The sequence below is a fragment of the Dromiciops gliroides genome, chromosome 5, assembly GCF_019393635.1.
Source record: "Dromiciops gliroides isolate mDroGli1 chromosome 5, mDroGli1.pri, whole genome shotgun sequence".
NCBI classification, from domain to species: domain Eukaryota; kingdom Metazoa; phylum Chordata; class Mammalia; order Microbiotheria; family Microbiotheriidae; genus Dromiciops; species Dromiciops gliroides.
In genome coordinates, this window is record NC_057865.1 from 101,157,043 (window position 1) to 101,180,764 (window position 23,722).

A 23,722-nucleotide genomic window follows, 5' to 3' on the forward strand; every position below is an offset into this window, starting at 1 on the left:
TATGACTTTGGGAGGCAGGGAGAATAGAGGGTATACCACATAATATTTTATTATTTTATTTAATTAAATATGTATTGCTTTGGGGAAAAAGTACTTTGGCTGGCTTAATTTAAAAAATAAATTGGTAGGAACTTATGGTCAATAGTTTTCAATGGATGTTGATCAGAAATGCCAGAAACCTATAGTAACTATGGGGGCCAATATGTAAGGGGAGCCCCTGGTTGTTCACTGTACCCAATGACTATATCTATAATTTCAGAACAGTATTGTCTGATTCCCACACTTTATCCTCCACTAAATTAACTCAACCAAATACTTGCTTGTTTTGCTACCTAAACACAGCCAGTATGATTACAATGTAGAGGGTCGTTCATAACTTGAGAAATAGAAGTTTCCTTCCAAGGCATTTTATCATACTGATTCAGCTTTTCAATATCCAATGCTGAGGCCAGATGTACCAATTGTTATTCTTAGTGACTTTTCCAACATTAAAATGCAGTTTGTTTCTTTAAGAAACTGTTCAATTGGGGCAGCTAGATGGTACAGCGGATAAAGCATCGGCCCTGGATTCAGGAGGACCTGAGTTCAAATCCAACCTCAGACACTTGACACTTACTAGCTGTGTTGACCCTGGGCAAGTCACTTAACCCTCATTGTCCTGCAAAAAAAAAAGAAAAGAAAAGAAAAGAAAAGAAACTTTTCAAGATATTCATGAATGTGGGATAATGGTCTAAGATGAAATTCAAGGCTATAAATATGCCTAAAGTTATATAACTTTTTTTCAGATGTTATAGATTTGGAAAACAAGAATAAAGTAGGCCTGAATTCTCTGCCTAGAAGTGTGACCAGTACTATAAATGTTGCTGCCTTTCACACCCCCTTATCCCCACTTTTATCTAAAAGTATCCAGTCAGTGTTTTCCCAAATTTCAAAAAAAGAGACATTGATGTGGGTTGTGCTTTGTCACATTTAAGTCTGGATAGGACAGAGACCCAGCTGTTTCTGTGTGACTCATGAAGAGGCCAGCTTTGACTTTAATTCAGAGAACTGTCCTAGCAATTTCTGCCAGGCTCCCTTTACCTCCTTATTCCTCAGACTATAAATCATAGGATTCAGCATTGGTGTTAAAAGGGCATAGAACAGTGTGATCATCTTCTCCTGAAGAATATTGGGGCTTGAATGAGGCTGAATGTAAATGAAGATTGCCATTCCATAGCACAAAGCGACGACTGTTAGGTGAGAGGCACAAGTATGAAATGCTTTCTTCCTTCCCTCTGTGGACTGGATCTTCAGGATAGTGGTGATGATCTGGATATAGGACAGCAGAACAAGGCAGAATGGGGTCATGAGCAGAATAATGCTGGAAACAGTAATTGCAACTTCGTTGGAGGAAGTATCCACACAGGCAAGCCTAACCAAGGCTAAAATTTCACATGCTATGTGGTCAATGACATTGTTTGTGCACATAGGCAATTGGAAGGTAAAAACTGTATGCAGGACAGAGTTGAGGGAACCACCAACCCAAGAGGCAGCCATCAGCCTGGCACATAACCCTCCATGCATTATGGCTGAGTAGCGCAGCGGATCACACACTGCCACATAGCGGTCATAAGACATTACTGCCAACAACACGAATTCAGTCCCACCCATTGCTAGGGAGAAAAATAACTGTGCTGCACAACTCACATAAGGAATTGATTTCTGCTCTTGCAAGAAGTGGGTCAACAGCTGAGGCACAATGCTGGTGGCATAAGAGACATCAACAAGGGAGAGATTGGTAAGAAAGAAGTACATAGGGGTGTGGAGGCGAGTGTCCAATCTGATTAGGAGAATTATAAGAAAGTTTCCCAATACAGTCAAAAGGTACATGGAAAGAAACAGGACAAAGAACAAAACTTGAATCCCCCAGTCACTAGACAGCCCCAGAAGAATGAATTCATTCACCCACGTCTGGTTATTTGTTTCCATTAAATTGGGAGGGTAATCTGCAGGGAAAGGAACAAATAACAAGAACCACTTTGTTAGAGAAAAAACAAAGTATGAGAAAAGCTTTTAAAGGAAGTATATTTTCTCATTTGTATTACTGTATAACTTGAAGTAGCTCTGTTACTTTGAACAGGGTGCTCCTGAGACTAAATGAAATAAGCTGCCCATGAGGTAATAAGCCACCTGCTTTGAGAAATATTCAAGAGTAACCAATTGCCACTTTAAGAAGCTATTGCCAAGGAGCTGGAACATTGCATAGGGATGTGATTAGATGATCTTTAAAGTCCTTTCCAGCTCTAAGATTCTACGACCTCAAGTTTGGTACCACTATGGACTACTTCTGCCTTATTATATGGCCATGGACTGACCTCCTAACCAGGTTCTGCTTCCCTTCCCCTGTTCATTCAAGGCCATCACTTTCCATCTTTTCTGTGATGTTACTACATCAATCATCCTCTCTCTCAAGTATCTTCAATGGAAGCATCTTTACTGACTCTATCCCTTCAGCCTACAAACACACTTAGGTTTCCACTATTGTGAAAAATAGGCTGCCGTATCTTCAAACCATTCTGTTTCTCCTCGCTTCTAGAAATGGAACTCTACAATCTCACCTTGTACCCTGGGCAATTTGGCTTCCAGACAAACTATTGCACTGTGATATCCCTTCCCTCCAGGATAACTGATGGCATAAAAAGTATAGTCAAAAGAACAATGGATATGAAGATAATGCAATTTAGTTCAACAAGCTGACTTTGAATCCCAGCTCCATGACTGTCTATTTGACCTTGAGCAAATTACTTAAATTCTCTGGGATTTGATTTTTCTCATTTGTAAAACAAGGAGGTTGGAATTAATGAACTCTAATCACTCTTCCTGTACAAAAAGGACAACTGGTTCCTAAGGGTTCATTCCAACCCTGAGACTGACTCTGTGATTCTATTACTCTAATCTTTATTCAATTCTTACTGTCCTTGACCCCTCAGTAAATATTTGCCACAGTGTACCACCATTGTCCTTGCTATTTTCTCCTCCTGTGATTTTTATATCATTATCCTTGCATATTTTTCTCCTACCTTGCAGATTACTTGTCTTCTTCATTGTTAACCTCCTGCTTCTTCCATAACATTAAATGTAGGTGTTTCCCAAAGTTCTGTCCATGACTCTAATCTCTTCTCTACATATATTTTCTCCTTTGTGATTTCATCCATTCTCATTTGTTCAATTGTCAATTATGGCTTTATTTTCAAGCTTAACCTTTCCCCAGTATTCCTGATTTATATTGCCAAATATCTCCTGGAAATTTCTTCTGAGATGCTTCATTGACACCTCTTATTCAATGTGACCAAAGCTGTACTTAAATTTTTTTCACTCAAAACATGACCCCATACCCAACCTATCTCTGGTAATGACATCATCATCCTATCAGTCACCTAGACAGTATCTCAGAATCATCATTGAGTCTTCTTCATCCCCTATGTCTAAGAAGATGTCATTTTTGTCCATTCTACCTGTTATACCTCATTATTTCATCTTTTTTTATTGCCATGATAACCACCCTCATCTCTGCATTTTTAGGCATTTTGATAGCATCCTGACTGACTGCCTCTAGTCCCTTCCTCATCCAAACCATCATTCATACCTGTGCCTGAATAGTTTAACTCATTATTTTGCTTTTAAAAAAATTTAACTCCCTATTGACTTTTTTTTTTTTTGCGGGGCAATGGGGGTTAAGTGACTTGCCCAGGGTCACACAGCTAGTAAGTGTCAAGTGTCTGAGGCTGGATTTGAACTCAGGTACTCCTGAATCCAAGGCCGATGCTTTATCCACTGCGCCACCTAGCTGCCCCCCCTATTGACTTTCAAATAAATTATGATACTGGCATTCAAAATCTCAATCTGAATTGAATCTACCTTTTTTTTAGCCCTATCTTATACTAATTTCCTACATCCTACTCTCTCCCTTTTCTTTGTTCACTCTGTCCCACATGCCTAGGATATATACCTCTTCCATGTCCTTTTGTTGAAATCCTTCCCTTCCTTTAAGATCCAATTGCACTGTCATCTTTTTTTTAAAGTTTCCTCTGAATTCCTCAGCTAAAATCAATCTCCCCATGAAATTTCTTACAGCACTTTGCTACATCTCATTTCCCCTAGTATCATAATGATATTTGTATGTCTTTTTTTCCCATTACACCCCTAATACATGAGAGATAAATCTATGTCATAGATGTTTTGTTTGCTTTGTGCTTAACCCGGTGCCTTGGATATTAGTGTATGCTTAATAAACATTTCCCAAATCTAGTTTTTATGATCCTTATTAATTTTTCTGATGATAATAATAAAATTTAACATTTATATAGCACTTTAAGGTTTGCAAAGTGTTTTACATAGAAATAATTCAATGTTTACAACAACCATGTGAGATAGGTACTATTATTATCCCCATTTTATAGATGTGGAAACACTGAGGCTAAGGGAAGTTACATAATTTGCCAAGGGTCACACAGTTAATAATTATCTGAGGCAGAATTAAAACTCAGTCTATTGATTCAGAGTATAATTCCACAACCTTACTTAGCTGCCTCATGATATAAATTCATTTGCATATCTGAAGGACAGAAAATATCATTAATATGTCTCAGGCAATGAATCCAACAAAGAATTCAAGTAGAGATGAATATAATGCTGTAATCCAGGAAATTAGAGTGCAATTCCCACTTTATCTTGACTTTTTCCAGATATTATCTTTATTTTCCCTACTCCCTCGGCTAAAGCATACCGAACTACCCTGACCTAAAAGAAATCACTCCTCTTGTTATTGTTGACTCATTTAAGTCATGTCTGACTCTCCTGTGACCCCCATTTTGGGGGTTTTCTTGGTAAAGGTACTAGAGTGGCTTGCCATTTTCTTCTCCAGTTCATTTTACAGATGAGGAATGGAGGCAGACAGGGTTAAATGATTTGCCCAGGATCACACAGCTAATAAGCATCTGAGTCTAGATTTAAACTCAGGTCTTCCTGACTTTGGAGGTGGTGTTATTTTCACTGTGCCATGTAGCTGTCTAGCTCCACTTATAAATGACTTATATGTTGAAGAGACTTTCTCAGAGTCTTAAGATATTAAGTGCTTGTCAGACAAAGGCTACCTCTTGTCTCTTCTTCCTTCACCAATCTACAGAGCAGTGCCTAAAAAACAACTGACTGAATTATATGAATCTCTCTTTGTCAAGCCTTGCATACTGGCTTATAATTGTCTCCCAGGAACTTTTACATCTCTAATTCCCATGAGGGCAGAGCCTTTCTTGTCTAAATCTTATGGCCTCTCCCAGAGCTGAAGACATTGCTCTGTACATATGTGGCCTTCTCATAGATTTAGAACTAAAAGGGGCTTTAGAATTCATGTAGTCCAACCCATTAACAATAGTATTTATTTAGTGCTTACCATATGCCAGGCACAATGCTAAACATTTAACAATTATTTTCTCATTTGATCCTCACAACAATCATTGGGAGCAGTTGCTATTATTACTCTTATTTTACAGATAGGGAAACTGAAGTAGTTGGAGGTTAAGTGATTTGCCCAAGGTCATACAGCTAATAAATGTCTGAGACTGGATTTAAACTCAGGTCTTCCTTATTCTTGGCCTGCACTTTATTCACAATACCACTTAGCAGCATCTAACACTTTCATTTTATAGATAAGAAACTGAGACCAAGAAGGGTAAAGTAATTTGTCCTGGGTCACACAGATAAGAAGTATCTAAGACAGGATTTGACACGCTTATCCATGCTGCTTAATAAATGCTTGTTGAATTAAATTGGAATTGAATGGAATTTGAGTTGAATTAAGTTAAATTGAATGGAATCATATATGTGTATAGAACCTCCATGACTATAGGATAGGTAAATGGAATTGTAAGTAGATATATGGTTTTGGTTTTTCTTCTTAAAGAGAGGGAAAGATTTAAAAATACACTGATAAGAATTTTGAGGGGGGGGGAAATTCTATAGTAGTTGGTAGAGGGGGATTAGAAACCCTCATATAGAAGGAGATTTTCACATGGAAAGAATAGCTGACAGAGTAAGAATTAGAAGAACTTACAGTGAAATGTCCTGTTACATTCAAGGTAACATTCTTCCTCCCCTGAGGTTCATAGAGGTTAAGCAACTTGCCCAGGATCTCACAGCTAATAAGCATGATAAGTGGTATTTGAAACCAGGCCTTCTCAAATCCAAAATCAGTTCTGAGGAGTACGAATAATGAATCCCATGAAATAGTCACATGCATTTGAAATTGTACTGTTCATAATTTAAAGTAAAACATGATCATTGGTTCCAGCCCAGCAGAAATTTTCAGTGCCAACTGGAATCATGTGACCACTTCACCGGATTCTTTATTTGTACTAATTAGGCCCTAGCTGTATTTCTACCTTTACTTTTCTTCTTGAAGAGAAGTTCTATTCACTATGTCATCTACCATTAAATATCATGCTAAAAAAAACTCCGCAGAGTAAAGAGATGAGAATAAGATATAGCTTCGTTGATACCTGTTAAAAGGACAGTCTGAAGGATAGTCAGGTAGAAGGCAAGCTGAGAACTTACATACTAGTGTTCAGAAGCTATGGTTAAAATGGAATAAATAAAATGTGACTTTTATTTCTATCTTTGTTCCCTGTGTGTGTACCTCAGTCTATGATATTTCATTTCCATAACATCATGAAACAAGGAACATTGGTGGTTAGGGTAGTTCATAAACCTACTTGTACATTGATATACATAAACCTACTTGTATGATTTCTTTTCATAGATTCTAGAATTAGAAGAAACCACCATCTAATATCCCAATTTTCCAGATGGATAAACTAAGGCCCAGCTTCCTGATGCAATGCATCTATATTTGCATATGTAGCAAGGGACAATTAGATTGTTCAAATGCAGGTCATCTGCTTCTAATTCCTGTGGTCTTTCCACTACATTTCCATGTCAGCTTATTTGACCTTCTTTCATTGCTGCCTGAATAACTAAAATCAAGGAAAGTGAGTAAACAAGGAGGCAGAAGAAACAAATCCATGTCCCTTATCTTTGATCCCAGTCCAGAGCATTAACTGAAGCCTGGATGTTTAGCCAGCAGACCTGGAGTGAATCCTGACTGGCAGTTCCTACCAGCCTTATTCTAAGTTCTAGGGCATGCTATTTCCCCTTTCTGAGCTTCATATGTCAAATGCGAGGTATGGAATAAATAGTGGATATTCATGCCTGTGATCACAAAACTAGCTAGTCTCAAAGGGAGAATTCAAAACCAGGTTTTCCTGACCCTAAGCTTAGCATTCTCTAGTAAACCACATGCCCTCTCCTGATAAGAGCATCTTTAGGGGCCATTCCAACTCTAATCCTATAATCTTAATGATGATACCATTGAAATTTAATGGCATTGCCCAGTCTTCAACTCTCATTACTGGGCTAAACAAAAAGCAACATTGTTAACCTGGAGACAGTCTTTTCCTAGATACTCATTGTGACAGAAGTCACAGACATTTCATTGTCAACCACTTCATAATATTTACCTAAAAGTCTGACCTCTCTTCACCAGATTCAAGTTCTTGTCTCATCAAAAGTTCTTTATCAGAAACCTTCAACTTCCCTATGTATAATTTTCATTGGATTGCCAAGAAACTTTTGACCACTTGTATATTTTACCTTTCTTTACAGCTTTTCAAAGCAGGGTTATAAGCTTAAATTTTAGTACCTTGAATAAATGTTACAGAAAGGGTCCTACTAACCTTAGTTATTTGGAAAAGAAATATATAGAGAGAGAAGAAAGAGGACCTTTTGCAATGCAGAGGCTGTTTGGGTAACATTGCTCAAAGGCATCCCTGAGAGGCCCACCTCTATTTATCATCCTTCTTTTCACTCCAAATTTTGCTAACTATTCCTCAAATCATTATTCCTTTAATACAATTGCTAGACATTTCTTTAACTCTTGTCTATTACTAAATAAGCTATTTGTAATCACCATTCTAAATCTGCTTTAGTTTCCTAAAAGTTCAAACCTCATTTCTATCTTTAAGCAGATAGTCTTCATAATTTATTAATAAAGTCTTGCTCCCCAACTTTTCCCTCCAAGTATAATATTATGGAGCCTTTGGGTCTGTTGTCTGAAAGCACATATTATCAGAATAACTTTGTGAAGATTACAAAAAACCCTATATGTTGTGGTAGTATAAATAGATGAGTTTTATAAAATTAAGATGGTTTGAGTTGGAGGTCAATGATAATAATAGGCAACATTTATAAAAGGTCTAAAGTTTGTAAGGTTTATGGACTTTATCCTAATCCTAATAGTTATATTTAATATACAGATAGAGATATAGATACTTAGCAGTCCCCAATACAATAATGAAATATTTTATATACTTTTCCCCTGGACTGGAAATGCATAGATTTTGAATAGTCTTTACGCAATTGGTAAAATTAAATGGAAATGCCTATCAATCTGGTCCAGTGAGAATGTTGTACGTCAAAGACCCTCTTACCTCAACTCTTTCTTACAATATCACATCATAATAATCTGTGGACACTCAAGCTGTTTTCTCCCTTTGTCATGGAGAGCTGAGTGAGAAAACTAATCTGTGAATGCAAAAAACAAATAGGAAAAGGATACCCTGTATGCTCATGAAACTTCAACCAGTTACTCTTCACATCCCTTATTCCTTTCCATACTGTGAAAAACACGTCCAAATAACTTTAAGCAGGATAACTGAATGTTTAAAGTTAACAATTCTTCAGCCTGCTCAATTGGACCTTAAAAATCTAAAGAATCCAAGAGAAGGTTTTATTTGTTCGTTTGTTTTTGTCTTTGTATTTTTTCAGAGGAGCTGGACTTTGAATTTGTAAAGAGAGGAAAGGAGAGGAAAAGATAGGGAAGGAAAATATGCCTTAAATAAATAAATAACAGTACTGTGCCAATTTCCTGGGATATTAATTATTAATAAAATTTCCTATAACTAGACTCTGGATGCTAGTATGCTTGCTAAACATTTTTATATCAACTTTAAACTTCAATTCATTTATTTTGACAGTCTCCCTGGCTCTAAGTCTTTCCAGGATGAAGGCAGCCGAAAGGGTCACACTTTATAATTTAAAAAACAGGATAAAATTGTTGGTGAAATTCATTCCCAGTCCTTGAAAGACTGAGGAAGAGACCTAGATGAGGAGGAAGGGCATATGAAGCTCAATTAAATAGTTTGAGGATATAGTTCTCTCATTTTGGTAAAAACTACACAGTCTCTTACACACATGCATACATACACACACACACACACACACACGCACACACACACACACGCACACACGCACGCATGCATCCATCATAAACTACCAAAAGAAATGCCCACCTTCAGATACAGAAAGATTCTTCTGACTCACAAAGGAGAGTAAACTTGACTGAAGTGGATAATTAACTCCTCTGTAATGGGCAGGAGCATTTGCATCAATCAGTCTTTGGGGAATAACAAATTCTAAAAACACTAAGGTTAGTGATTTTTCCAAGATGTAAGTTTGACATCCTGAGAGGGCAATTAATGTTCCCTCTTCAGGATCTTATTATCTTCTTATCTGATTTCATTCACCTGACTTCCTATGCTAGGCTCAATTTTCTTGAACATGGCAGATCATCAAAATTGACCTTCAAGAAGGTCATGTTTTGTTTTAGTTTCATATTATTTGTTTTTACCTTTATCCTCCCTCTTTAGATATCTAAGGTTTGGACATTCCCCTACAGTGTAAGTCCCTGAATAGTACAGTATATTTCTATACTGCACCCTGTCTGAAATTCCCTCCTGATTCTTTCCTTTCTGGTATTTTAACAGTCTAATTGTGTGTACAGAGCCAAGGGATGAGAGTCATGGGAACTACTTTCTAATCCCAGTTCACACTCCAACTTTTTCAGTGCCTTTGAATAAGTGACAGCCATTCTGTATCTTATTTTTTGTATGAAAAATGTGAGATAAGACCCTACAAACCTAACTTTCATGTTTTGAAAACAGAATATAATAAATATTTTATAATACCTTGACAAAATATTTGTGAAATGCATATCATCTACTAATATCATCTACTAAATTCAATATACATGTTCTTTTTTAGCTTTGGGGATTATCAACTGAACCACTCTTTGAAAAAAAGCATAGCCTAACTCTACACCAGGATTAGACTTAAAATTTATGAGGCCCAAGAAACAAAATTCTCCTGGGTCCTCAGCTTTTATACAATGGAGTGGATGGGTTCCTCGCAGTGGCACTACACCTGGGAAGGATCTTCTAAAAGGTCATGGTTCATTTCTGCTCCAAAGACCATAAAGAAGCAGCCAGTTCCATGCCTTCTTGTTCTACATCCTATTCACTACATTCCTATTTTCTCACTCTGATCTAATATTTGAGTTATCCTTCCTTGACAGAACTTAAAAGTATCAGTGGTAGGTCAGTGGGGGAGCTTTATAATCGTGGTATTCATCAAACAACATCATCAATGTTGAACATTAACATGATCATGGATCAATCAAATCATTACCTTCTAAAATACAATACCCACCCACTGAATTTTTCAAAATATCTATGATTTTGGCATCATAAAATAATAAAAGTGATGAGGCTTAAACTACTTAAATAAGTTGTCCATGAGGACCAAAGGACCTCACTCAACTTATTGCAATCACAGGGCCCAGTGAAATTTTACTGGATCAATCAATTGCTGTTGTCACCACACACTACACTTCCTATAGCTGATTCAGAGCAGTAGCTCCCAAACCAAGTGTTAGAAATGAAGATTAGTGATGACCATAGGTCTCTTTTATCTCATACAGCCTCTTTTATCTCTAAAATTATATAATTCCCTGTGCTATTGCTTCCTCATATACTACAAGATAATGACATTCCATTAAAGTATTTCATTATAACTATATGCATTAGAAAGAAAATAAGTGTGGGGGGACAGCTAGGTGGCACAGTGGCTAGAGCACCAGCCCTGGATTCAGGAGTACCTGAGTTCAAATCCGCCCTCAGACACTTGACACTTGCTAGCTGTGTGACCCTGGGCAAGTCACTTAACCCCAATTGCTTCACTAAAAAAAGAAAAAAGAAAAAAGAAAAAAAAGAAAAGTAAAATAATATAATTTATATGATAACTGAAAATAAGTAACATGATGATCCAAGGTGGGGTTAGGAGGCAGTACTAAAGGCCCCAAGCCCATACTAGAGAACTGTTGCCTTTAAATACTCAAATGGATCTGTGGTCACATTTCAGCATTTCTTCCAACAATGAAAAACATGCCCAAAACATTCCTAACCATCCTTTTTCCTCTCTCTCTGTCTCTCTCTGTCTGTCTGTCTCTCTTCCCTCTCTCTCCCTCTCTCCCTCTCCCTCTCTCCATAGATATATAGATAGATAGATATAGTAGATACATGTGTATATACACACATATATGCATACATATATACACATACACATATATGTACATATATTCCTATATTATATAAGCAATCCAAACTAAAAAAATATATAAATCTAAAGAGAGATATATATATACTATGGATCTCTAACTGCATGATTTAAACTAGATCATAGATATTCTGACATCATGAAGTAACTGACCTTGTAAAAAATAAATTTTTACGTATGTGACTAAGTGGAGAATTCTTAACCAAACCATAGATCTAAAAGAGCCTAAAAGTTAAATCGAAATTTTCAGTTACATTAACTTTTTTTAAAGTTTCTGAGATGGAGTATGAAGAAAAACTGTAAAGTGAAAAATATTTGCATTAAATATCATTAATAAGTATGTGATATCCATGACAAATAAGAAAATGGCACAACCATAAAACATCAAGAGTTATTTCCAAATAGGTAAGTGGTAAAAATATATGAACAGTTTTCCAATAAAAATAGAAAACTATCAATGAACATTTGAAAACATATTGCAAATCACTAATAATAAAAAAGCAATTAAAACAACTTTGATACTTAATCTTACAACCTGAAAATTCACAAAAATGGGGGGAAATGGAAATAGTAAACATTGGATGGTCTGTGGAAAGGTAGATACACTAAAATCCTATTGTCAGAGCTATTACTTGACTCAAGTCATACTGGAAAACAATTGGGAATTGTGCAAGAAAGGTGAATAAACCATCAATAACTTTTGATCCAGTGAGATCTGTTACTGAGCATATAACAACCCCCCACTCCAGGATACCAAAGACATAAAAAATGACTACCATACACCAAATTACTTATAGTAACACTCTGTGGTAGTATAGAAATGGAAGCAAAGTGGGTGGATACCCATCATACAGGGAAAAGTAAAAAGGAAATCTTGGATACTAGGATAATATTTAACAATTTAGCCACTGTACTACTGCTTAATTATTTTTCTTTATTACTAGAGAGGGTTCAATACTCAGAGGGGAAGAAGTATTTTTCCTTCAGGAATATAAATTAAGAAGGAATCAAGGAAGCATATTTAAGATGAATGAACAAATGAATGAAATTTGGGTGTACAACTTGATCTCTAACATACTTTCCAGGTTTAACATTTCACTGTAATGGTAGATAAAATTCTTTTTTGCACAATAGGCTGTGAAAGCTCTCTTGCTAAGAGAACCAACAGAGATTAATTTGATGTACAGATCATATTACAGAATATAAGTTTCATCTGACACTTCACCTAGAAATTATTGTTATATTTTTGTTTGTTTGTTTAGAAGGGGAGGCTTTGTGTGCGTGCGTGTGTGTGTGTGTGTGTGTGTGTGTGTGTGTGCGTGTGTATTAGTGTTTGGTTTGGTTTGGTTTGGTTTTTATGAGGAAAATTGAAGAATATTCCCTTGCAGATAAAATAATAGTCATAGGGGTTCATACTGAAGGTATAAAAATGCCATAGATGACTATAATAAATCCATTCCTTGGGGCTGCTGGTGGCACAGTGGATAGAACACCGGCCCTGGATTCAGGAGGACCTGAGTTCAAATCCGGTCTCAGACACTTAACAATTTCTAGCTGTGTGACCCTAGGCAAGTCACTTAACCCCAACTGCCTCAGCAAATACACACACACACACACACACACATACATACATACATGCATATATATATATATATATATATATATATATACACACACATATATATATATATATATATATTCCTTGACAATAAAAGATTCCCACACAAAACTGACTTGTTTAAAATACTGGTGTTTAAAATTAATCAAAAACATTAAGAGATAAAAACAGACAATAAGCTTTGCAAGGAGGAATAAAGTCCAAAGAATTAAAACAATCACTCTAGGCTGTACCTTCTTTGATGGATATTTGCTGTTAAAATGGATATTGGAAAAGGAAGGCTGTAATTGCCCTTTATTCAATGTCACCTCCCTTATGCAACCTTCCCTGAACATCGGTCAGAAAGTACTTTCTCCCTGAGAATTTCTATGGCACTTTTCTAATGTACTTATTTATTATTGTGTATTTTACTTAGAAAAACATGAATCTTTCCAAACCCTCCCATCTTCTGAACTTCCCTATTACGATCAGAATGCCACCATGCTTCCCATCACTCAGGTTCAAAAGCATCATTGTGTCATTCTCAACTCTTGGATCCCTCATTCACCTCACATATCCAATCAGTTGCCAATTTTGTCATTTTGATCCTGACCCACATTTCTCACACAAGTCCCCTTCTCTCCACCCACATGGCCACTACCCTAGTTCAGGCCCTTAGCACCTCTAGTTGTGACTATTGCAATATTTGGGCTGACTGTTTGGTCTTCTGTTCCACTCTTAGCCATATTCCAGACAAACATCTACTAGATGAAGCATTTCTTACTATCATCTCTCCTTTCATAGTTGCTACTGCCCCTTCCCAAACTACCTTGTATTCATTTTGTATATGTTCTACATATAATTATATATGCACACCCTGTTTTCCCCACTAGAGTGTAAGCTTCTTGAGAACAGGTCATAGTTAATTTCTGTCTCTGGATCCCCAGTGCTTAGTACAGTACCTAGCATGTTAGAGACACTTAATGAATGCTTGCTGATTGCTTGATCTTAGCCTGCTCCTATGCCCACACCTAAATAAACTGAAAGTGATAGAAAGACAAAGAATGTGTATTTTCTAAAATGTTTATCTCCCTCAACATCTATCACTTTATTCTGAACAAAACTGTTTTTTATTTAACTTCTTTTCTGATGTGGGAGAGGATATTTTATAATATGATCTTAGAGAGAAGACAGTCTTTATTTTTTTCTTTACTTCCCCAGCTATTCAAGTGAAGGAGAAACTGAGATAGCAGACAGAGCCTAAACCTGGGAAGAGAGTGGAGGGACCCTAAAAATAAAGCTGAGATGTATATTAACCCAGAGGACTCAACTTTAAATCAAAGATACTGTTTAGGGCCTAGAGCTAAAACAAATGGTCAACAAGAAACTGCAGTTAGGCTTGACTCTTGAGTGAAAAAAGATGTTCAAAAAGCTGAAAACTGGCCTCTCAGGAAAAACTGTGCTGGATGTAACAATGGATGGATATAGGGGGCAGCTAGATGGCACAGTGGATAGAGCACTGGCCCTGGAGTCAGGAGTACCTGAGTTCAAATCCGGCCTCAGACACTTAACACTTACTAGCTGTGTGACCCTGGGCAAGTCACTTAACCCCAATTGCCTCATTAAAAAATAAAACAAAACAAACAAACAAACAAAAAAACAATGGATGGCTATAACCAGAGGCCTTGGGCATAGTACAGACATCCATGAGGCCACACCATCAGGAAATAGTGAAACAGCAAATATCCTTCACAAACAATGCAGAACACCCCAGAGACAAGGACCTGGAGCCCTTCCAAAAGGGGCTGTGGTCATGAGATAAGCTAGGACACTAGAATGCACATCAGCATTTCACATCAACACATTGCAGGCTGTGGAAAATGAAGAACACCACCAAGTTTGACTATGTAAACTACTGGAGTTTAAAGTGCAAAGTGAATTTCTCAAGTAAGAATGATTGAATTCTACCAAAATGTTTCTCATTCAGTGGAGGTAGAGAACTGCCTTCTTTTCTTGTGACCGAATATTTTATATCCCTTTTATATTCATGTGATGCCTTCCATTTATAATCTTTTATATTAAATAATGATAGTTGTTAACAGTTAATAGCTAAACAAGAGGTGCCTCTCTGTCTCCATCTGGTACCAAATGGCTCAGAGTCAAAAATAAAAATGATTCAAAAGGGAATAGTCAAGTGGCATATTGAGAAAGAGTAGAGAAAGGTAGGAAGTTCTAGCTTTGTACCAACTTGTCTTCTTTTTGGTTTATTCTCCTCCTCCTCCTCCTTTCCCCTAAGTGTGGGTGTCCCCAAATTTTGGGGGCCATTTTCTTTTTTTGGCCATTTTCCCCTCCATCTATTCTTCCACCTAGTGATCTCATCCATTCTCATGATCTCAACTAGAACTTCTAGAGTGACAGATGACTCCTCCCAAATCTCTATATCTCTCCTTGGTAGCTCCCCAATCTTCAGTCCTACATTTCCAACTGCCAGCTAAATATCTCCACTTGAATAGTCTCCCAATACCTCAAACTGAGTTTGTCAAAAAGAAATATTACCTTCTCCCACTCTTGATGTTTCTCTCTTTTCATCTTCCCTATTTCTTTTGATGGCACTACCATCTTTCCAGTTGTCCAAATTAGAAACTTGGACTCTTTTTTTTTTTTGGTGGGGCAATGAGGGTTAAGTTACTTACCCAGGGTCACACAGCTAGTAAGTGTCAAGTGTCTGAGGCTGAATTTGTGGACTCTTTTTTGAATCTTTCCTACATCCAATCAGTTGTTAAAATCCTGTTGATTCTACTTCTAGATGTTTCTTACAGGGATTCCCTCTGCAATATTTACATGGATTGTTACTTAAGGATCTCTTCAACTACCACCTATATCATAGGTTGATAGAATTTTAGAGCTGAAAGATACCTTTAAAATGATCCCATTTGGGGGCAGTGAGGCTGCACAGAGGATAAAGCACTGGCCCTGGATTCAGGAGAACCTGAGTTCAAATCCGGCCTCAGGCATATGACACTTACTAGCTGTGTGACCCTGGGCAAATCACTTAACCCTCATTGCCCCACAAAAAAATGATCCAGTTCAATCCCCTTATTTCACAGATGATGAGAGTCCTTTTTAACCAGTACCCCTCCCTCCAAATTCTCCTCATCTTCAATCCATCCTTTCCATAGATACCAAAAAGAAACTTTCCAAGGCACAAGTCTAACCAAGTCACTCTCCTCTGCAAGAACTTTTGGTGGCTTCCTATTGTCTATAGGATAAAATATAAGAAATAAATATAAAATATAAGTTCAGCCTAAGTTTTAAGACTATGATGTGACTCAAATTTACTTTGATAATCTTATTTCACACAATTCCCATTTACACAAACTGAACTCTTCATTCTAAACCCATCCTACACTATCTTGAAATCCATCAGTTCCCTTCTTATCTCTGATCATAGAAAAACATATCTTAAAACCACCTCTTCCATAAGACATTCCCTTGATGCTCTCAGGTGAAAGCCATCTCTTGCGTTTCTTATTGTATCTAATACACCAATTGTTGTTTAATATTTTGTTGGCCACAGGAGTCAAAGGAGCAATGATGTTCTTTATCAAGACATGAACCAAAAGATGATGTCTCCAGGGACTTCCACTGAATGGAGAGTGAACAATAAATATCATTAGGAAACAAATTCCGGAGACCATATTGCCATAGGTTATATCACTGAGATAGGTGTGTCATAATTTATTGTTGTGAAGCTCACTGGTTTTGACCTGGTCTACCTGCTCTAACAATGCATGAATTAGCACACTGCTTTCACAAGCATATATGAGGCCAGAGATACTATATAAAATTGTTTGTTGGTGGAGGGCCGGCACAGTAGGCACATGGTTGACTATGAGGGCACCAAAGGAAGAATTTTGAATACTGCAATGTATACTTAGAGGAGGAGGGGGTATAAGATACTAAGGAATGTAGTTAGAAAGGTGCAAAATACAGCTGTCACTTTTTTTGTGTGTGAACTGCCTGAAAACTTGGAGGCTTCACAGGACCCCAGAGAGACAATAGGCTAAACAAAATGAGGTCCATCAGAGAAGGAAAGATAGAAGATTGGAGGAAGAGGTTGGGGGACAGGACACTATCCTCTTTAGGTACAGAACTGATGCAAAAATATGGGCATTGTCCATAGGACAAGATATCAGTCAGGCTGCAGAATGAGGAGGGACCCACTATTGAAATATGTTATTTTCAGAGAAGCATGACCTCTTACTTGGAAGGTGAGTCTATGAGCCCTGGCTAGAACATTCCCTAGCTATAATGCAGGAATGCAAGTGACTGATACAAAGGGGACCTGCCTTTGATTTGCCACACTTTGAAGCTGAAATGCCTCAGTCTGCCGTACTCAGAATGTTTTTGAGTGCTGAATAACCATATAGGATGCAATGATGGTACAAAGAACTTCTATGTTAAGTGTTTAATTAAGTTCCATCATTTTTCCGAGGCTCACTAAAAAGATATTCTTGAAAGGAATTACCTGGAAATGTTGGTTCATTTATTGATGCTGGAAGAATATGGATCAAGACTCATTGTTAGTAAGTCTTATACTCACAAATATAACAGATTTCTCCCGGCCTTCACAATCCTGGTACAAAATGGCCCACAAGCCATCTAGGCAAGCATTAGTGTGAAACAAACAAACAAAAAAGATCTTACTTGACTTGGCAAAAGTTGGCACTGGAAGATAAGTATGGCATCTAACTAAGTCCTTAAAGATCTTAAAACATTTCTTGTTCTGACAAACTCCAGGATGTACCAGGAGACCAAGGCCAATATGCCTCCTTTCTGCCTTCTTACTTCATGTTTCTTTTCTCATATATATTTGATGAGATCACTGAAAGGCTTTGCAGTGGTGCCAAAATTCTTTTGGAATCTATAATAATAGTTAGCAGAAACATCTTTAGCTCTCAATAATTTTTCAGGCTTGACCATATGAAAATTATATATAATTTCATAATTTCATTCAGTGCATACTAAAGATCCACAATTAACAGTGGTTTCAAAACTTATAACCATAGTGAGAATATAGCAAGCAGCACCAAAGAAAGCAAAGCAATTCACTTGAGCAGCCACTAACCTCTCCTTTTGCAGGACGTGAGAACAAATCTATGGTGCATAAAAAGAAGGGAAGACGTCCAGAACCAAAAGGAGCATAGGAGCCAGGCTGGAACAAGGAACCAATCAAAAAAGTTACTGTGAATATGGAACTGAACTGGCACCTATGGGGATGACAGATCAAGAGAGAGTCATGACATTCAGAGAAGTAGCATTAACAGAAGCAGCAGTCCAAGGGGAGCAAGAAAATTCCAAGGGAAATGGATGAGAAAAATGATGCTACCCCTTCAGAGAGGTTCTCACATCTATTATCTGCATACTAGACTATGCCTAATTGGTAGTCTTTTCATTTTCAGGGACACAATGAAGACAGCATAGCTCATAGGAAACAAGGTATTGCTGGTGTCTTTTCTGTGTTCTTATTGTATCAAATAAACCTGCTTCTCTTTAATATTTCATCAGAAGGGGAAATATGAATCAGATTTTTAAAGCACTAACCCAAGGCAGGTTCTGAAGCATAAATATTTGCGGCTCCTCAGATTAAACCCAGACAATGTGTGCTCAAAACTGAGACCTTGAATTACATGAATAATAAATGCTCATTTTCATCTATTTATTATACTGGCTTAGAAAATGTTTTCATCATTTTCTTCTGAGGTAATTCAGTTTGTACAAAAGAAATTATCCACATTTTAAAATACAGAAACTTGAGAAATTTAGTAACATAACAATGTAAAGTAATATGATGTCATGTAATGCGACCTGATATGCCATAACAGCATAATATGATATAGTAGAACAATATAATATAATATATGGCTGTATAATAATATGGTAGTATTTAATGACTATTAGATCTGATGTCATGTTTTTAAAGTGTCATATTAATATGAGTGCGTACAATACCATATATAATGATACAATGCAACATAATGTAATGTAATGTAGCAGCCACTAGGTGGCACAGTGGATAGAGCATGAGGTCAGGAGTCATGAAGATCTGAGTTCAAAGGCAGCCTCAGACACTCACTAGCTGTGTGACTCTGGGCAAGTCACTTAATTCTGATTGCCTCACTTCCTCATCTGTAAAATGAGAAGGAAATGGCAAACCATTCCAGTATCTTTGCCAAGAAAACCCGGGGGGCAGCTAGGTGATGCAGTGGATAAAGCACCAGCCCTGGATTCAGGAGTACTTGAGTTCAAATCCGGCCTCAGACACTTGACACTTTCTAGCTGTGTGACCCTGGGTAAGTCACTTAACCCCCATAGCCCTGCAAAAAAAAAAAAAGAAAAAAGAAAACCCCAAAAAGGGATCTTGAAGAGTTAAACATGACTGAAAATTATTAGAACAATTAGACTGCAACATAACATAATATAAGCACAATCTCTCTCTATATATATATATTTATTAAGCAATTAGTGTGTGCTGAATACTGTGCTAGCTGCGGCAGAAGATAAATCTTGATGCTCCATGAATGTGACACTTGAGGAACTTAAGAACTTAGGGTCCACTAAACCATAGTAGTTGTATGACTTGGTCATAGTCACAGCTAGTAAGTGGCCACATCTAGATTCATCTAGATATAACAGAGATAACTTTTTCCGAAGAACCTCGGATCCTTAAAACAATTAGAGGCATAAAGGAGTGAGATGAATGGTCATCAAAGACATCTGCTATAATCCTGAAGGATAAGGTATCTAAATGGAAAGGAATTCCCAGCCACTGTTATAGTCCTACTAATGGTTACATCTAGAGTTAGAGGAGACTCTAAATATTATCCAGTCCAATTCCTTCATTTCACAGATGAGAAAACTGAGGCCCAGACTAGGGAAGCAGTCTGTTTAAGGTCACATGGATTGTTATTAGTAGAGCTGGCACTCAAACCCAGGCATTCTTGTCTTCATATCCATTCCTCCTTCCACTAGACCATGATAAGCATAATATATACTCAGATGAATATGGCAGAGAGGGTCCATTTCTGAAATCTCTAGCTTTAAAGCTGCTGACTCAGAAACTACCACTACAACATAGGACTCAGTATATGTAAAGGACACTCACTTAGGTCTTTTTACTTCCAGCAAGCCTTCTTTCTCCTGCTGCAGAGGGAGTAGAACACATCCCATGTACAATAATGATTGGAATTCATATTATACAGAGGATCAGTATTCCCAGAAGACAACCCCTCTTTCTAGTTAGCCTTCCAGAATTTCTATGGCTGATACTGACTTGGAGATGAGCTTCTCTGAACTTGGTTACACTGAGCCTTAGATTACAAATACAAATTCAATGGTTGGGCTCATGCTAGAAGCCTTCAAGTGTTGAATAATCTACCAGAGAGAAGTTCTTGTCTACTCTCATAACTTTTTAGAATCCAGAATTGCCACCATTTGACATTGATGTGTAGAAGTTGGATTTTGATGACAGCTACAGTACTCCTCATTAATTTAGAGCCTATTGATTTTAGAATTTAACATAGGGGGGACTATGAATGAATAAAAGATTACTCAGCACAATATTTCAAGAGGGGCCATATTTAGCCCACAGGGTATAGCCATGAATACTTGTTAAATTTAATTTAATTGGGAGAAACTTTATAAATTACTCAAGGATGCTAGGCTATCTACAATGATTCACATGTATTCATCAAAGCAACCCAATATGTCTTATATGAATTAATAGTCATTGGTCCATCGTCATTTATCCACATGATCCAAAGCTAAGAGTGACCTTATAAGTCTTCTGTATTTTTCAGATGAGGAAACTAAGCTCTTCTGAATATTCTCTCTTCTTTTGGTTTTCTAGACACAAACTCTCTCATGTTATTCCTCCTACATGTCTGATTCCTTTTCCTTGGTCACTTTTACTATTTCATCATCTACCTCACCCCTTATAATTCTTAGTGTTTGTGAAGTTCTGACCTGGATCCTCTTCTCTTCTCTCTCTCTATACATTCATTCTTGGTGACCTTATCAACTTCCATGGGTTTAATTATCAACTCTTTACAGATGACTCAGTTATACCTACCTCCAGTATCTCTCCTGAGTTTTAGTCCCATATCATCAACTGGCTGCTTGGCATTTCAAACTGGATAACCCAGAGGTGTCTCAAAGCCAACAAGTCTAAAACAAACTTATTATAATTCTCCCAAACACATCACTGTTCTAATCTTTTCTATTCAGGTCAAAAGTAAAACTATCAGGGGCAGCTAGGTGGTGCAGTAGATAGAGCACTGGCCCTGGAGTCAGGAAGACCTGAGTTCAAATCCGGCCTCAGACACTTAACACTTACTAGCTGTATGACCCTAGGCAAGTCACTTGACCCCAATTGCCTCAACAACAACAACAACAACAACAAAAAGTAAAACTATCCTCCCAGTATTCAGGGTCTAAAACTACAGAGTTATTTTTGTCTTCTCACTCTCCCTCACCCTATATATCCAATGAGTTTCCAGATATTGCTGTTTCTACCTTCACAACATCTCTCACACTTGAGCTCTTCTCTTTACTCACACAGCTATCTTCTTAGTTCAGACCATCACTTCTTATCTCATTACTGGACCATATATTACAATCTCCTCATAATTAGTCTCTCTGCCCTAAATACCCCTCTAACTACTATACATATTCTGCATAGCTCCCAATGTGATCTTCCTCAAAAGGAGATATCACATTCAATAAATTCCAGTGGCTACCTATTTCCTCTAGGATCAAATACAAAGCCCTCTATTTGGATTTTAGAGCCCTTTATAAACTGGTCCCAATCTATCTTTCCAGCCTTGTTGTATTTTACTCCTCTGCCCACATTCTGGAAGCCAGCCATTCTGGCCCTCTCTCTGTTCCTCACACACAGAACTCCGTCTCCCCTCTCCATGCCTTTGTACATGATCTTGTCCATGCTTGGAATGTGCTATTCCCTCTTGTGAGTGAGATTTTCCCCATCCCTTAGTTATAAGAGATTTACTATAGTTTTAAGTGATTTAATTAAAATAATAATCAATATATTAACAAAATATTGTGATTCATATAGATTGCATAAGGTTAGAAGGTCAAGTCCTTTTCCCATATTTCTCAATTTTCCTATGACATAGTGTAGTTGATCTTGTGATATCCGCATTAGGAAATATCACAGGGTCTGGAGGTGGTCAGCAATCCTGTTCACGCCGCTGTCCACTGGCCTACCAATGATCCACCCTATTGATATCATAATGCTGATCCGCTGTTATTTCTCAAGACTATGTTCTCATTTTAGAAAATGTCCCCAAGGGTATATAAACTCAGGTAGTTTGTACTTCTGGGTCTTTCAGGCCCAAAGCCTGGATGACCGGTTTTGTTGAGGGACTGGCCCTCTCTCAATAAACCTATTTGCTTCAGCCTGGAAACTTTGTTATTTTCATTCTTCCATCGGACTTAAAATTTTTTCGCGACACTCTTCACTTCTACTCCAAAGAATTCCTCTCTTCCTTCAAAAAATAGTTCAAATTCTAATTTCTCTATATGAGGCTTTTCTTAATTCCTGCAACTACCAGTGCAATGCCCTCTCCCTCCCTTCTTTGTATAAAAGTAACTTGTATTTGTTTTATATTTATTTGTTGTTTTGTTTTGTTTTGTTGCAGGCAATGGGGGTTAAGTGACTTGCCCAGAGTCACACAGCTAGTGTCAATTGTCTGAGGCCAGATTTGAACTCAGGTACTCTTGAATCCAGGGCCGGTGCTTTAACCACTGCGTCATCTAGCTGCCCCCCTTTTATATTTATTTGTACATGGCTACATATTTATTTTTCATACTGTTATTTCCCCTAATCAAAAATAAGCTCCTTGAGAGTGGAATATGTTTCATTTTTTTCTATATGTATCCAGAGCACCCATCACTGAATGGTACATGGGTGTTTAATAAATTCTTATAGTTTGAATGAATGAATGAATTGCAGCCCACTTGTACACACTATGCAATTCTTCAATTCTCTTTTGGTGATCCTTAATTTCAATTCTTCAGTCTGTATACAGACTATTCCAAGACTAATAGTTCAAGAGACATGTTTCTTAGTAAGTAATCTTTTTATTAATCATGCTAGCAACAATTAATAAAAGTGGGCAGCGGCATTCTCAAATGCCAAAAACCATTCACGGAACATACTTATATACCCTTGGAAGAGTGGGTGTTCCTGAAGGTGGCAATCAACTCTGATTGGTTAACAAGTAATGAGAGAATCAATATTATAATAAGAGGTTGGTTTATTGTAATGAGGGTCTGGGGGATATAACTGATCACTCATTCTTGGTCAAGGAGATATACTTATGTCTTATCCAGACTATCCAGAGTGGGGTCCACCTCTGTTCAGACCTGGATGTATAGAACACAATGGGCTGGAATTCACCTTAGATTAAATTCTTTGTAAGGTTCTCTAATTGAGGGGCAACAACTCCAGAATTTCATCTAGTTATCTGCCCTGCCATTCAGAGAACCAAGTTTTGACCTAATATCCAAATGAGGAAGGGAAAAAAATCTTGATCTCTCCAATATTTGGCTATTTAATAATAA

At 37.3% G+C, this 23,722-nt stretch overlaps 1 protein-coding gene across 1 annotated transcript; it reads right to left on the bottom strand.

The window, feature by feature from the left end:
- Nucleotides 1–1,011: 1,011 nt before the first annotated feature.
- Nucleotides 1,012–1,968, bottom strand: LOC122729752 (olfactory receptor-like protein OLF3). The gene has a single exon (XM_043968787.1). It carries the CDS (start codon nucleotides 1,966–1,968, stop codon nucleotides 1,012–1,014), a length of 957 nt encoding a protein of 318 aa, XP_043824722.1.
- Between the last annotated feature and the right edge of the window lie 21,754 nt (nucleotides 1,969–23,722).